The 15,832-nt window shown below is 47.7% G+C and overlaps 1 protein-coding gene across 1 annotated transcript in view; it reads left to right on the top strand.

Annotated features, from left to right (window-relative positions):
- znf296 (zinc finger protein 296) overlaps nucleotides 1-15,832 on the top strand; it is a 41,465-nt gene that overhangs the window by 13,832 nt on the left and 11,801 nt on the right. Inside the window, exon 2 of the mRNA XM_048522581.2 lies at nucleotides 2,612-2,917. Within this exon, the coding sequence (XP_048378538.1) occupies nucleotides 2,612-2,917 (306 nt within the window). The remainder of the gene's footprint in view (nucleotides 1-2,611; nucleotides 2,918-15,832) is intronic.

The following is a 15,832-nucleotide window of genomic DNA, read 5'->3' as shown; positions in this document are numbered from 1 at the left end:
ACACGGCGTGGAGCTGGAGGAACACAGCAGGCCGGGCAGTATCAGAGGAGCAGGAAGGCTGACGTTTCGGGTCAGGTCCCTTCGTCAAAATGTGGTTTGCATTGAGAGCTGCCTGTCAGGAAATTCAGGTCCAGCTAGGCTGGTTGTAAAATTGTGTGGCTCGAGCTGGATTTGAGCCAAGATTTGGGATTAGCCTGGGGCCGACACAGTGGTTAGCACTGCAGACTCACAGCACCAGGAACCTGGGTTCGATTCCACCCTCGGGCGACTGCCTGTGTGGAGTTTGCACATTCTCCCTGTGTCCGCGTGGGTTTCTTCCGGGTGCTCCGGTTTCCTCCCACAGTCCCTAAAATTTGCAGGCTAGGATGGACTGGCCATGCTAAATTGCCCATAGTGTCCAGAGATGTGCAAGTTAGGTGGGTTAGACATGGGAAATATGGGGATAAAGTGGGAGTACTGGGGCTGGGCACAATGCTGTTCGGAGGGTCAGTGCTGAATGGCCTCTTTCTATGATTCTAGTTCCATTGAACCTGGACCTGGCTTTACAAAGCTACCAAAAGTTAACTGCTGAAGGTGAGGAGTAGGGAGTAAAGTCTACTTTGTTACCTGAAGGGAGGTGGTGGCTAGCTGTTAATCCAGAAATCTGGCAATGTTTCAGGACTCAGGTTTGAATCCTGCCACGGCAGATGGTGGAATTGGAGTTCAACAAATGCACGGATTTAAGAGCCTATAGATGACCATGAAACCATTGCTGATTGTCAGGGTAGGGGTGGGAATCTCGTTCACTAAGGTCCTTCAGGAAAGGAAACATCTGGCCTATGGGTGACTCCAGACCCACAGAAATATGATCGACACTTAACTATCCTCTGGGCAATTAAGAATGAGTAATAAATAATAGCTGGATCCTGTGCATGAATGCAACAAAAATGCAGCCAGGTGGGATGGGGCCTTTGACGATCTGGCCCGGGAGAGTTTTATTTATAATTTACTGATTGGATATAAGTGTTGGTGGCTGGGTCATTCCCTTATTCCCTTGTGGGACGTGGGCTGGTCAACATTTATTGGCCATCCCTGACTGGTAGAGACCAGTTAAGAGTTAACCGTACCTTATGGCGCTAACTCTTGATTTTTTTCTTCACTAATGCTGCCAGACCTGCTGAGCTTTTCCAGCAACTTATGCTTTTGTTTGATATTTATGTGGGCCTGGCAGACTTCCTTCCTTCCAAGACGTTAGTAAACCAGATGGATTGTTACAAAGTTTCCATGAAGCTACCTTTCCACTTCCAGAATTTTATCGCAATTGAATTTCAAGATGGGATCGGAATCATGCCCTCATTCATTTAGATTCTGGATTCATTAACCCCATGAAATGGCTATTATCACTGCACCAGCACCTCCTTCCCCCATTTGAGAAGAGTTCTATTCTCACTTTGGTCTCAGTGGGTAGCATTCTCATCTCCTAGTCAGATGATTCCAGGTTTAAATCCCACTCCAGAGAGACATAATCTCAAATCCGAGCAGGACTGAAACAATGTGGTCCTACCAGAGGTGCCATTTCCCAGATGTGACACAAAACCTAGGGCAAATTTTGAAAAAGCCAGTGTCGGAAAGGAAATTTTGACTCCGTCCGGGTCAAATATTAATCCTATCCCTCGGTCAACAGATGATCTGGTCATTATGAGAACCTAAGAAACAAGGATAGGAGAGCAGGCATTTCATCCTTTCTAATCAACGTCACCTCTCTGTAAGGTTGTGGCTGAGCTGATGTGGACTTGACATCACTCCCTTACTTAACACCATTACCCTTGGCTCCCTTGTTGGTCAAAAATCAGTCTAATACAGCCTGGAGTATGTTCAATGACCTAAGCCCACTGCTCTCTGGGGAGAAAATACCAAAGACTAACAACTTTCTAGGAGAGAGAAGTTCCTCCTCATCTCCATCTTTAAATAGGAGACCCCTTAACTTAAATCAGTGCTTCCAATCTCTAAACTTCCTCCCTGAGAGGGAAGCATCTTTTGAGCATCTACCTTAAAGCTATTTTCTAACTTACCAATGCAGAGATGTGGTCACATGCCTCTGAAGTAGGTGGGTCTTGAACCTGGGCCTAGGGATAGGGACAGTATCACTGCACCACGAGAACTCTACCTAAGATCCTAATATTCAATAAGATCACCTCTCATTCTCGTGAACACCAGTGAGAATGGGCCCACCCAGCTCGCATTTTTCCAAATAAGACCGTCCTATTGTCCCAGAGATCAGAGAAAGAAGTACCCCTTTCTCTGAATTGCTTTCAATTCAAGTGTATCCCTCAGTGGGATCTTGCTGTATGTAACTACAGAGGTACTTGATTGGCTGCCTGTCACCTCCTGGAGTCATGATGGCGCTATATAAATGTCTGTCTTTGTCAATGCTGGAGTCAGGGATAACAAGGTGTGGAGCTGGATGAACACAGCAGGCCGGGCAGCATCAGAGGAGCAGGAAAGTTTCTGAAGAAGGGTCCCCACCCAAAACGTTGACTTCCCTGCTCCTCTGGCACTGCGATGCGTGCCTTTGTGCCGGGAGCAGGAGGGGGACTGGAGGGGACTAAAACGTGGGCGTTTTCTTTTGCAGGTGAGGACGCCGAGTTGGATGAGACCTCAGGGCAGAAGGTCGCCATGCCACCGCAACCCAGCCCACGGCACCAGGACCTCCTGACCTGCGGGCAGTGCGGCACCCATTTCCTGCTGCGCAACATCCTGGGCTTCATTGAGCACAAGAAGAACCGCTGCCAGAGACCCACCCGCCTCCAAGATGTGAGCGGGGGTCCGCATTCTCCGCTCGCTGCCCAGCCCACTTCAACGGACCCACTTGTAATTGGCAGTGATGTGCGGACAGCCAACGTTTCAGAGATTGGAGTGGAGGACAATCCGCATGGAGGTAAGTTTTGCCTTCTTCTTTTCCGAAAAAGAAAGGAAATGCAATTAACATTACTTTTGTCTGCATAGGAGCTTTGGATAAATTGCGTGCAGCGGTGTCATTAGCATAGAACATAGAACAGTACAGCACAGTACAGGCCCTTCGGCCCATGATGTTGTGCCAAACTTTTACCCGAGACCTAAGGTCTGTCTAACCTCCACCCCTACCTTATACTATCATCCATATGCCTATCTAATAGCCACTTAAATGCCCCTATGAGGTTGATTCCACTACCCTCTCCGGCAATGCATTCCACGCTCCGACCACTCTCTGAGTAAATAACCTACCTCTGACGTCTCCCCTATATCTACCTCCTTTCACTTTAAAACTATGCCCCCTTGTAATAGCTACCCCCACCCTAGGAAAAGGCTGTCCACTGTATCTATACCTCTGATCATTTTGTACACCTCTATCAAGTCACCTCTCATCCTTCATCGTTGTAAACAGAAAAGCCCTAGCACTCTCAACCTTTCTAGCATGTTGGTCTCGGAACCGCTAGGTCCCGGGTTCAAGTCCCGCACGGAGGCTTGAGTGCAAAAATCAATGCTAGCACTCCAATGCTGTGTCGAGGAAGTGTCCTGCTGCTGTAGTGCAGTCTCTTCCCAAGAGATGTTAAACCAAGGCCCTGTGACTCCTCTCAGATTGACATTAAACATTGCATGACAGTACCTTGAAGTAGAACATGAGTGGGTGTGCCCCTTAGTTTCCTGGCCAATAATTCTCCTTCAACCAGCATCGCACACATACACACAAAACCCAGATTATCAGATCGTTAGCACATTGTTGTTTGGGAGAGCTTTTGTTATGCGCAAATTAGCTGTTGCATTTCATTGGAACGGTGACTGCAGTTCAGTGGCGCTACTTTGTTGGCTGTAAGCTGCCTCGAGATGCTTGGTGAAGAGAAAGCAAGTGCTGTCTTTTCCTAGTGCAGAAACAGGCCATTTGACCCATTGGCTCTATGTTTCTAACTCATTGCATGCCTCCAAGGATTCACCAGACTGATCTCTGGGAAGAAAGATGCATCAACACCAGAGATGACACAGTGCGTGGAACTGGAGGAACACAGCAGGCCAGGCAGCATCAGAGGAGCAGGAAAAAGCTGACGTTTTGGGTTGGGACCCTTCTTCAACACTAGCGTCCTCAGCCAGGCTAACGTCAAGGCACGAACCACCCTCAATCAGTCACGGTGGACTGGATACATCGTCCGCATGTCCGACACAAAACTCCATGAGCAGGGGCTGTACTTCCAGCTTTGAAAAGGCAGGCGAGCCCCAGGTGGACAGAGAAAGCACTTCAACAATACCCTTTTGGTTCGATTTATTGTAGTCAGGGCCTAAGTACAGTGACAAGTCTTGTTCTGGGTGCAGTACGGGCAGATCATAGTAAACAAAGACATACAATTTAAGACAGCTTTAGACAGAGCGAGCTGTATGAGGCTATGGCTGCACAGGGGGTACTCAAAGCAAGGATCAACATCATGTGAAGATCCATTCAGCAGCGTAATAGCAGCAGGGAAGAACCTGTCGGCGTGCGTGTTCAAGCTTCTGTATCTTCTGGCCTCAACGACTCGCTGGAGAAGTGCAACATTCCGACCGGCTCCTGGGAATCTCTGGCCCCAAGACCGTCCAAAGTGGAGGAGGAGGAGCATCCAGGCAGGCGTCGAGCTCCTCGAGACTTACCGTTGGGAAAAAGCGGAAGCCAGGCGAAAGGGCCGCACTGCCACGCCAACGCCCCACCCACCTCCTTCCTGTGCCCACCTTCTGCCCCCGCGTGTAACAGAGCCTGCGGTAGCCCCATTGGTCTGTACAGCTACCTACAGACTCACCCTGAGAGGGGAAGGGAGTCACTCTTGTCTGCGGGGGACCATCAGTGATGATGATGGTGATTATGAAAGAGACACTGAGGAGACTAAGCCCTGTGTTCTCTGGCCTTCAGAAGAATGAAAAGCGATCTAACTGAAGCATACGCAGGTGTGAACAGGATGTAGAAAGAACAGATAGATAAAAAGATAGGATGGGAGACAAAGTCTCAGAATATGAGTTTGACTATTTAGGAAGGGACGAGGAAGAATTCCTTCACTCACACGGTGATGAATCTTTGGAATTCTCTACCCCAGAGATCTGTAGGAGCTTAGTCATTGAATAAATTCATGACAGAGATTATGAGCAGATATGTGGGAACACCGCCTACAAATTCACTTCCAAGTCACTCACCATCCTGACTTGGAAATATCTCGGCAGCTTTTCACTGTCACTGGTTAGAATCCTGGAACTCCATCCTGAGTAGAATTGGGGGTCTACCTAGAGCACAAAGTCTGCAGGGGTTCAAGAAGGCAGCTCACCATGTTCTCAAGGGGCAGCTGGGGATAAGCCCTACCAGCCTTGCCTACACTTTATTAATGATTTTTTTTAAAAATGAATTTGTTGTTACTAATGATGTCAAGGGATATGGGGATAATATAGAAATATAGCTTTGAGGTACATTATCAACTGTGATCCAGAACAGCACTTGGGAGCCTAAGTGGCTTACTGTAGCTGCTATTTCTTGTTTCTGATGAAAATAGTATGAAGATGGCAGATCAGTCATGATCCAGGTGATTGGTCAAGCAGGGTTGATGGGGCGAGTGGCCTACTCCTGCTCCTAAGTTCTCCTGCCCTCCTTGAACTCATCTCCATCAGCAGATCCTTCTATCCCTTTCTGCCTCATGTGTTTATCGCTTAAGTGCGTCAATACTATTGACCTTGAGCACTGCCTGTGTAGCAAATTCTAGGTTCTCCCGACTCTGCACTTTTATTTTCTGAATTCCCAATTGGATTTATTAGTAACTAATCTTATATTTATGACCCCTGGTTTAGACACCCTCCCATAGAAGTGGAAACATCTTTTGTGCGTCTCCTGTAGCGAACCACTTCAGGATGTTAAAAGATCACTTTCCAACCTTCGCTTTTTTCACAGCTGAGAGTGTTCAATCACTCCTATCTCCTGAGCAGCACCATTTGATAGATTTAGTGAGTCTTAACAGTTCAGGAACACCATATATACACAGGATGAGAGGAGGATGCTCCAAGCAAGGGAAGGGGTTTGGGGAGGTAAATAAAAGCTTAGGGGCCCTTAAACAACTGAAGGCAAAGCTGCAAATAGTGGGAGATAGTAGGAACTGCAGATGCTGGAGAATCTGAGACAACAGGGTGTGGAGCTGGATGAACACAGCAGGCCATGCAGCATCAGAGGAGCAGGAAGGCAGACGTTTCAGGTCTAGACCCTTGAAGAAACGTCTGCTTTCCTGCTCCTCTGATGCTGCTTGGCCTGCTGTGTTCATCCAGCTCTGCACCCTGTTATCTGCTGCAAGGAGTGGTGCAGTTTAAAATCAGGAACGAATAGGAGGCTGGTATCGAAGGTGTCTGAAATCATTGGAGGGCCATGCGATTGGAGGAAATTAAAGAGATATTTAAGGAGGAGGGGCAGGGGTCAGGCCATGGTGGGTTTTGGAAACAACGATGAGAGTTTCAAAGTCAGGGTGTTACTTGATTGGAAGCCAGTGTTGGTCACTGAGCATGGTTGATAAGAAAACAAGGCCGCGTGTGAATTTTTCTGCTGATTTATGCGATATGGATGTCGCAGGTCTGGCCACAAATAAGAGAATTCCAGGATTTTGATTCAGCGACATTGGAGAAATGATGATATATTTCCAAGTCAGGATGGCAAGTGGTTTGGAGGGAATTCTTGCAGGCGCTGGTGGTGCTCTGATGCATCTGCTGTCCTTGTGTTTCTAACGTTCATGGCTTTTGGAAGGTGCTGTCTAGGGATCGTCGGTGAATTGCTGCAGTGCATCTTGTAGATGGTACGCACTGCTGCATCAGGAGTAGGGGGACTGGATGCTTTCGGATACGATGCTAATCCGTCAGGATACTTTTCCTGGATGGTGTCAAGCTTCTTGAGTGTTGTTGGAGCTGCAGTCATTCACGCAAGTGAGTAGAAATATGTCACTCCCTGATGTGTGCCTTGTAGAAGGTGGACAGACTGTGGGGAGTCAGGAGGTGAGATACTTGTTTCAAGATTCCTAGCCTCTGACCTGCTGTTGCAACCACAGTATTTATATGGGTGGTCCAGTTCAGTTTCTGGTCAGTGATAACCCCCAGGATATTGTTGGTGGGGATTCAGTGATGATAACACCATTGAATGTCAAGGGATGATGTTTAGATTCTCTCATGTTTTGTTTGGCTTGAGAGTTTACAGCTTACAACTGGATATTGTGCAAATCTTGCTGCGTTTGGCCGTGGACTGCTTCAGTGTTTGAGGAGTGATGAATGGTCATGAAAGATGTGTAATTATCAACGAACATTTCCACTCGTGACCTTATGATGGAGGGAAGGTCATTGATGAGGAACTCCTCCAAAGAATCCCTAGAACTAAGCTGACAGACTTCCAATAACTAATCTTCTTTTGTGCCAGGTATGTCTCCAACTAGTGGAGAATTTTCCCTGCAACTTCCAATGATTCCAGTTTAGCTCGGGCTCCCTGATGCCACACTCAATCAAATGCAGCCTGAGGTCAAGGGCTGTCTCTCTCTGAACTGACCTCTGGACATGAGCTGTTTTGCTCCATGCTTGAGCCAAGGCTGTAATGAGATCAAGAGCTGAGTGGCCCTGGTGGAAGCCAAACTGGGCATCACTGTACGGGTCATTGTTGTATGCAATACTGTTTCGTAGCAAGAACTGCCGATGCTGAAGTCAGAAATAACTCAGTGTGGAGTTAGAGAAACACAGCAGGCCAGGCAGCATCAGAGGAGCAGGAAAGCTGACTCTGTTTGTCTGATTCTGCCTGGTCTCCTGTGTTCCTCAAGTACACACTGAGTTACCACTGTGATAGCACATCTGTTGATGCATTGTCACTTTACTGACGGACTGGGGCAGGATAGTTTGAATTAGGTTGTAGTGGGTGGCCTGCCAAGTGTGAGTCAGAATTAGTCAAGTGTAGAGATAGGAAAGGACTAATGAGGGATTGAGCGATTAATGAACTGAGTCAGAGTTGGATTGGGCAATGTTACTACAGAGGTAGTTTGGTCGCTTTTTCTAATGGAGAGGTGTGGGGTTTGAAGCTCTGTCAGGGTCATAAAAGGACAAGGAACACGGAGAAAAAGATGCTAGTGGCAATATAGAAAGACAGAAGGAGGCCTTTCAGCCCATCTTGCCCTCCACAGCTCTTTTGGAAAAATTACTCAATTAGCCCCATTTATGTACTCTTTAGGGGAGCTCACGTAGCTGATGGATAGTGGACCTGCCTCTGAGCCAGTGGATCCAGTGTCAGGTCCCACTCTGGGGCTTTTATGTGGAAGGAAGGTGAATTTGTAATGCAGCCAATCAAGGTTGGCTGTCAATTCCTGTGAATGGCAGGCAGTAAGACCAGGTGAGAATCTTAGCCAGCTGTATGATAGAACAAAACTGGAACCTAGACCATAAGACATAGGGATAGAAAGTAGGCCATTTGGCCCATCGAGTCTGCTTCACCATTCAATCATGGCTGATAGGTTTCTCAACTCCATTCTCCTGCTTTCTCCCCGTCACCCTTGATCCCCTTGACAATCAAGAACCTATCTATCTCCACCTTAAATGTACTCAATGACCTGGCCTTCTGTGTCAGTGAACTCCATAGATTCAACACTCTCTGGCTGAAGAAGCTTCTCCTTATCTCCGTTCTAAAAGGTCTTCCCTCTGCTCTCAAGGCACTGCCCTCGGGTCCTAGTCTCTCCTACCAATGGAAGCATCTTCCCAACATCCACTCTGTCCAGGCCATTCAGTATTCTGTAAGTTTCAGTTAGATCACACCCCCCTCGTCCTTCTAAACTCCATCGAGTATAGACCCAGAGCCCTCAAACATTCCTTATATGGTAATCTTTTTATTGCTGGGACCATTCCCGCGAACCTCCTCTGAGCCCACTCCAGGGCCATTACATCTTTCCTGAGAGATGGAGACCAAAACTGTATACAAATCTCCAAATGCGGCCTTATACAGCCTCAGAAGTACATCCCAGCTCTTATATTCAGTACGTCCCTGCTTTCATATTCATCATTATCCATAGCTCCATAAATCTAAAAGTGTATGTCACCATAGCGACTCAAACTCTCCATGTGAACTGTAACACACCACCACCTACTCTTTTCCCATAGCCGCGAAATCGTTTCCAATTCCCTTCTCAAGGTTACAATTGAATACTGAACATAATGAGTTCCCAGTAGATGTCGGCCATTTGGCCCCTCAAGTCTTCTCTGCTGTTCAGTAAGATCACGGCTGATTTCATTGCTCCACATTCCCGGCTACCTTGATTACATTTCAGCCCCTTGCTTACTGAGAAACTATCCACCTGCACTTGGAAAATATTCAAAGACTCTCCTTCCACCACCTTTAAGGAACAGAGTTCCAAAGACTCACGACTCTCTGATTCGCTTCCTTCCCTGTTTTTAATGGTCAACACCTTATTTTCAAACAGTTTTAGATTTTCAATGTAAGAGGCTGAAGGGGAAACTTCCTATCCACATCCAGTCTGGCAAGCCCCTCAGGACCTTATGTTTCAAATCAAGCCACTTCATAATCTTTGAAATTCCGGCAAAAATGACCTCCCCATTCCAGGTGTTAGTTTGGAAAACCTCTCCAATTCCAGGTATTAGTTTGGTAAAGCTTCCCATTCTAATTATTAGATAACAAGGTGTAGAGCTGGATGAACACAGCAGGCCCAGCAGCATCAGAGGAGCAGGAAGGTTGACGTTTCAGTCCAAGACCCTCCTTCAGAAATCTCTCGTAATCCCTTCGGCAAAACAACTCCCTCATTCTAATCAGTGATAATGGGAACTGCAGATGCTGGAGAATCCAAGATAACAAAGTGTGGAACTGGACGAACGCAGCAGGCCAAGCAGCATCTCAGGAGCACAAAAGCTGACGTTTCGGGCCTAGACAGTACGTCAGCTTTTGTGCTCCTAAAATGCTGCTTGGCCTGCTGTGTTCATCCAGCTCCACACTTTGTTATCCCTCATTCTAATTATTAGTTTGGAAAATTAGTGTTAGTTTGGTAAAAATTCTCTGAATTGTCTCCAGCAGCTTTACATCCTTTCTTAAATAAGGTGGACAGTATTGTACACTGTAGTATATATGTGGTCTCACTGTGTGCCCTGCATGATACAACCTCCCTACTTCTGTATGTAATTCTCTTCACAATAAACGATAACATTCAGTATCCACTGCCCTTGAGGCACTGCATTCCAGATTACAGCAACTTGCTGTGGGGAGGTGGAAAAATCCTGTTATCTTCCCTCGATTCTTTTGCAAATTATCTTAAACGTGTGTCCTCTGGTTACTGATCCTCACCCCTCTGCAGGGAAGTTTCTCCCAATCTAACCTGTCAAACTCCTACACAGTTCTGAGCCCCTCTCTCTGAAATCTCCTCCTCGGATTTGTTTCTGTCGTGTGAACAAACCCAGTTTAGTGCCACAGGGAGCAGGTGTTGGACACTCAGCCTCTTGAACCTGTTCTACCACTTGATGAGATCATATGGTTGACTTTTATCATAATTCCAGTTCCGCCTTGGTTTCGTAACCCCCGAGTCTCACGGCTCCATGGGAGCTCAGTGTGGTCAATATTTATCATTAAAAAAGCCTTTTAGGGGAGTGAGTTCCTGGTTTCGTAGTGGCATAAAATCATGCAGTACAGAAGAAGTCCTTTGCCCCTTCGAGTCTGTACTGCCAAACATACACTGAATGTACACTAATCCCACTTTCCCCGCACTAGGCCAGTGGCCTTGGACACTTTGTTTTAAAGGTTTTCCACTTCAATTACCCTCCCAGGCAGTGCATTCTCTACCACCCTCTGGGTCAAAAATAACTTTCCTTTCAAGGACTTTCTAAATCTCCTGCCCTTCACCGTAAAAATGAATCCCCCCTGTTATTGACCTTTCGGTAAAAAGGAACAGCTGCTTTCTATCCCCCCTGTCCATGCTCTTCATAATATCATACACCACTATCAGGTTCCTCCCTCAACTGTCTGTGCTACAAATAAAAAACAACCTGGGCTCATTGTTTTCTGAAGAAGGGTCCTGACCTGTAATGTCAGCTTTCCTGTTCCTCTGATGCTGCCTCCTTTCTAGTTTCCTTTCCCATTCATGGGATATGTTTGTTGCTGACCAGGCAGCATTTATTGCCCGTCCCTAATTGCGCGGAGGACAGCTGAGTGTCAACCACATTGCTGTGGGTCTGGAGTCACGTTTAGGCCCAGACCAGGTGAGGATGGCAGTTTCCTTCCCTAAGGGACATTACTGAACCACAGGCATTTGTCCTGACAATTGACACTGAATTCATGGTCATCATTAGACTCTTAATTCCAGGTTTATTGTTTTGAATTCAGATTCCTCCATCTGCCATGGTGGGATTTGAACCCAGGTCCCCAGAACTTTACCTGGGTCTCTGGATTAACAGTCAGTGATAAGACCACTAGGCCAGCGCCTCCCCTGGCCTGCTGCATTCCTCCAGCTCCACAGAGCTCATCCCATCTCCCTTTGTAGATAAGATGCTCCATTCGGGACAATATCCTGTTGAATCCCTTCTGTGCCGTCTCCCGTGTCATTATCACATCCTATCCTATAGTACGGAGACCAGCCTGCACATAGTACTCTAGCTGTGGCCTTACCAAAGTTCTGTGCACTCCAACATAGCCTCCTTGCTGTTATAACTAATGACTCGAACTGATAAAGACAAGCATCTTACATGCCAACTTAGCCACCCTTTTAACTTGCCCTGGCACCTCCGAGAATCTGTGAACAATCACCCTCAAGATCCCTCTTACCCTCTCGAGTTCTGCTGTGTCCTGCCATTCATTGAGTGCCCCCTTTTCTTGTTACTTCATCTCCCTTTTGCATGAGTAACTGGTCTCTGGTATCAGACCTGAATGGCCTGGTTGTCATTGAAATACTCTCCCTCTTGCCCTCTGATCCTTTAACACCTCCTGTCTCCCTCTCTTCTGCCACCCCTGCCACGAAGACTGTCCCACCACCAGGGAAATAATTTCTATCTATCTACCACATAGTTGTCACCCCAAATCGCTGTTATTGTCATTTAGGCCCAATGTTACTAGCCAAACCTCTAACATAATGCCGTTCCAACTCTTTGAGGTAACATGATCAGGGTTGGATTCTTAATGCCAATCCAATAAGGTGTTTTTCTTCATTGAGACTTTAGGATGGCTTTGGGGCTGGAATATTGTACAATCCTTTACTATTCCATCATGGCTGAATGTCTACATCAGTACTGTTTTCTGACGCTGTCCCTCGATGTCATGAGTAAATGGAAACTCTTCAGACTCTATTTTTACTGTGGTTCAGTGGTTGAGCTTCCACAACCCTGGGTGGACTGAGGCGGGGGGGGGGGGGGGGGGGGGGTGTTTCCCAAAGATTCTTCACTCTCTGAGTGAAGAGGTTCTTCCTCACCTCAGTCCTTAAAAGAAAGCCCCTTATTCTCAGACTGTGTGTCCCTGTGCCTTCAGTTGCCTGGGCCATGGATTCCAGAATTTCCTCCTTAAACCGCTTCATTTCTCTCTTTCTGTCACTGATTCATGTAAGAAGCCTTTAGAAAAGAAGAACAAACATTTGGTCGAGGAGGCAGAGAGATAGAGGGGTGGACAGGTTTAAGGAGGGAGTTCCAGACCCAAGGACGAAGGCAGCTGAAGACATGGCCGCCCATGATGGAGCCATTAAAATCAGGGATAAACATGAGCCTGGGGTTGGATTAGTGTTATGTGATTCTTAAGGTGCACGAGGTGTTTATGACCCAGTACAGTCCCCACCAGCCACTGCACGGCCTTTATAAGCTTGGTTTGGTAGACTGTCTTATTGCTGAGTACTCAGGAGCAGGAAGCTTGGCTGATTCATCTACCTTATCTACTTCAGGCTGAGGTTAAATGTCATGATGAGGAGGCAGTGTCAGTGGACTAGTAATCCAGAAACCCAGGCGAAAGCTCTGGGAACATGGGCTCAAATCCAGCTGGAATTAAAAGCAGTGATAATGGGAACTGCAGATGCTGTAGAATCCAAGATAATAAAGTGTGGAGCTGGATGAACACAGTAGGCCAAGCAGCATCTCAGGAGCACAAAAGCTGACGTTTCGGGCCTAGACCCTCTCTGATGAGAGCTTTTGTCAGCTTTTGTGCTCCTGAGATGCTGCGTGGCCTGCTGTGTTCATCCAGCCCCACACTTTGTTATCTTGGAATTAAAAGCACCTCTCAGTAATAGCAGCCACAAAATTGGTTGTCATAAAAACCCTTCTGGTTCCCCTTTAGGGAAAGAAATCTGCTATCCTTACTCAGGTCTGGCCCTACACGTGACTCCAGGCCCACAGCAACGTAGCTGTCACTTAACCGCCCTCTGCAATGGCCCAGTGAGGCACTTGGATTAAAGATAATTTAATGACCCACGGCCTATTATTGCCAGGCAATTAATCCAGAAACTCAAACTACAATTCCAGGGACCAAGTTTCAAATCGCACCATGTTGGAACTTGATTTCAGTAAAATTAAGTGTCTAATAATGGCCGTGAAACTGTTGCTGAAAAGGTCCACCAGGTTCACTGGGTGTTGTTTAGGGAAGGAAATCTGCCCTCCTTACCTGGTCTGGCCTACACGTGTCTGCAGAAACATGCTGGCTCTTAACTGCCCTCTTAGCGATTAGGAATGAGTAATAAACGCAGGCCTAGCCAGAGAGGCACACATTCCCTGAGTGAACAAGAAGAAAGTTAATCCATGGTGCTGGGTGGTTGGTGGGGTGGGGGGGTGGTGGGAACACTGTACTTTATTTTCCCTTAAAACTCCACTTTGATTTAGTCCCTCCACACTTCCCACCACATTTGATGGCCTGACTTGCCCTTAATGGAGCATAATTGCTTTTAAATATTTAATGTATGGAACAAACTGCCAGAGGAAGTGGTGGAGGCTGGTACAACATTTAAAAGGCATCTGGACGGGGACATGAATAGGAAGGGTTTGGAGGGATATGGGACAAATGGGATTAGATTAATTTAGGATATCTGGTCAGCATGGACGAGTTGGGCCGAAGAGCCTGTTTCCCTGCTGTATGACTCTAATTAGCCATCCCCAGTGGTCATTAAAAGTCGAGGTTGGCGGACAGTTGGGTGGTAGATAAAGGAAGAAGAAAAGTCATGTGATTTTGGTGGTCGCTCAGTTGATGCGTGAGGGAGCAAAAAAGGAACAAAACTAGGCAGGCAACAACCTGGGCCATGACAATAATAAAATATCCCCCAAAAGACTAAAGCAAAAGGATAAGGCCCATCCCCTCGCCCGGGACAAACACAGGCAGAGGTTGGTGGAGTGTGGGATAGACCCCTCCATCTCTGTCTCTCTGTATTTGTGGCTGGGGAGTTGGGGGGTGGGGTTGAGGTTAAGCCCCATCCCTCAGGCCCTGGGCACCGGACGCTCAGTCACCTCCCCACCCCATGTCTGCTCAGGAACAAACAAAATAAAAGCCACAATTCGTAGCTTTTTGAAAATAAGAAAAAGTCCCGTCCGGCCAGGAGGAGGAAGTGAATATTCAAATCATACATCTGCAGCACCAGGAGCTTCTGCTTTTGTTCAGCCGCCCTGTCCATTAACCCTCACTGCCCGCACCCCGCCCCCCCGACCCCCCACCCCCCAAACCACCACCATCCCCGAGTCACATCGGGCCCTGACTGAAACTTCCTTAGGAGGAGGGTGCTGCTTGAGGATGGCGGGGCATGGCAGTCTGTGACTGTCATGGTTACAGGCCGTGGGAATTCGGAGGGGGGGTGCATGCATTACTATGGTTGCAGGCCATTGACTTGGTGGGGGGGGTCCAGGATCATCATGGTTACAGGCCGTGGGGATTTGGAGGGGGCCTGCATTACCATAGGTTACGGGCCATTGACTGGGTGGGATCTGGGATTGTCATGGTTACAGGCTGTGGAGAGGCGAGTGTGTGCATTACCATAGTTACAGGCCATTGACTGGGGGGGTCCAGGATTGTCATGGTTACAGACTGTGGAGAGGCGGGGGGCATGCATTACCATGGTTATGGGCCATTGACTGGGAAGGATCCGGGATTGTCATGGTTACAGGCTGTTGGTGGGGGGGTTGCCTTGGTTATGGGCCATGGAAGGGAGTCATGGGATTGCCATGGCTATGGGCTGTTAATTGAGCTTGGAATCATCATAGTTATGGGCTGTGGGGCATGTCTGGGATTATTACGGTTACAGACCTTGTCGAGGGGAGTTGCGGCCTGGGTTTACCATTGACAGGGGTTTCAGAATTGTCATGGTTACAGGCCGTTGTTGGGGGGGATGAGGTTGGCGGTCTGGGGTTGCCCTGGTTACAGTCCGTTAATTGGAGGGGGGGGGGGAGGGAGGGAGTGCCATGGTTAAGGACTGTAGCGGGGTTTCTGAGATTGTTAAGTTTAGGGGCCATAGGAGAATTCCAGGCTGTTGATGGGGAGGGGAGTAATCCTGGATTGCCACGGTTATGAACTGTTGGGGTGGGGCATGTCTGGGATTGCCATGGTTACGTGCCTTGGGGGTATCCAAGATTATCATGTTCAAGTGTTTTAGAGGGGGTTTCTGGCCCGGAGGGAGCGTGTTTCAGGATGGCAATGTTTGTGGGCCGCGGGGGTTGGTCCAGTATTAGCATGGTTATGGGCTGTTAACTGGGGAGTTTAGAATTGTCATCGTTAAGGGCTATGGGGTGGGGGGATTCAGAATTGCTGTCGTTGCAGACTGTTGGGGGTGTGAGCTGGCTGGTGTTTGGAATTGTCATGGCTGTTGAGGTGTTGTGGTCCAGGATTGCCACGGTTACCGGCTGTTAACTGGGGGGAGGG

Source organism: Stegostoma tigrinum, chromosome 39, assembly GCF_030684315.1.
Source record: "Stegostoma tigrinum isolate sSteTig4 chromosome 39, sSteTig4.hap1, whole genome shotgun sequence".
Taxonomy (NCBI): Eukaryota; Metazoa; Chordata; class Chondrichthyes; order Orectolobiformes; family Stegostomatidae; genus Stegostoma; species Stegostoma tigrinum.
The sequence above is the reverse complement of the archived record's forward strand: the minus strand, read 5'-3'. Positions and strand labels throughout refer to the sequence as shown.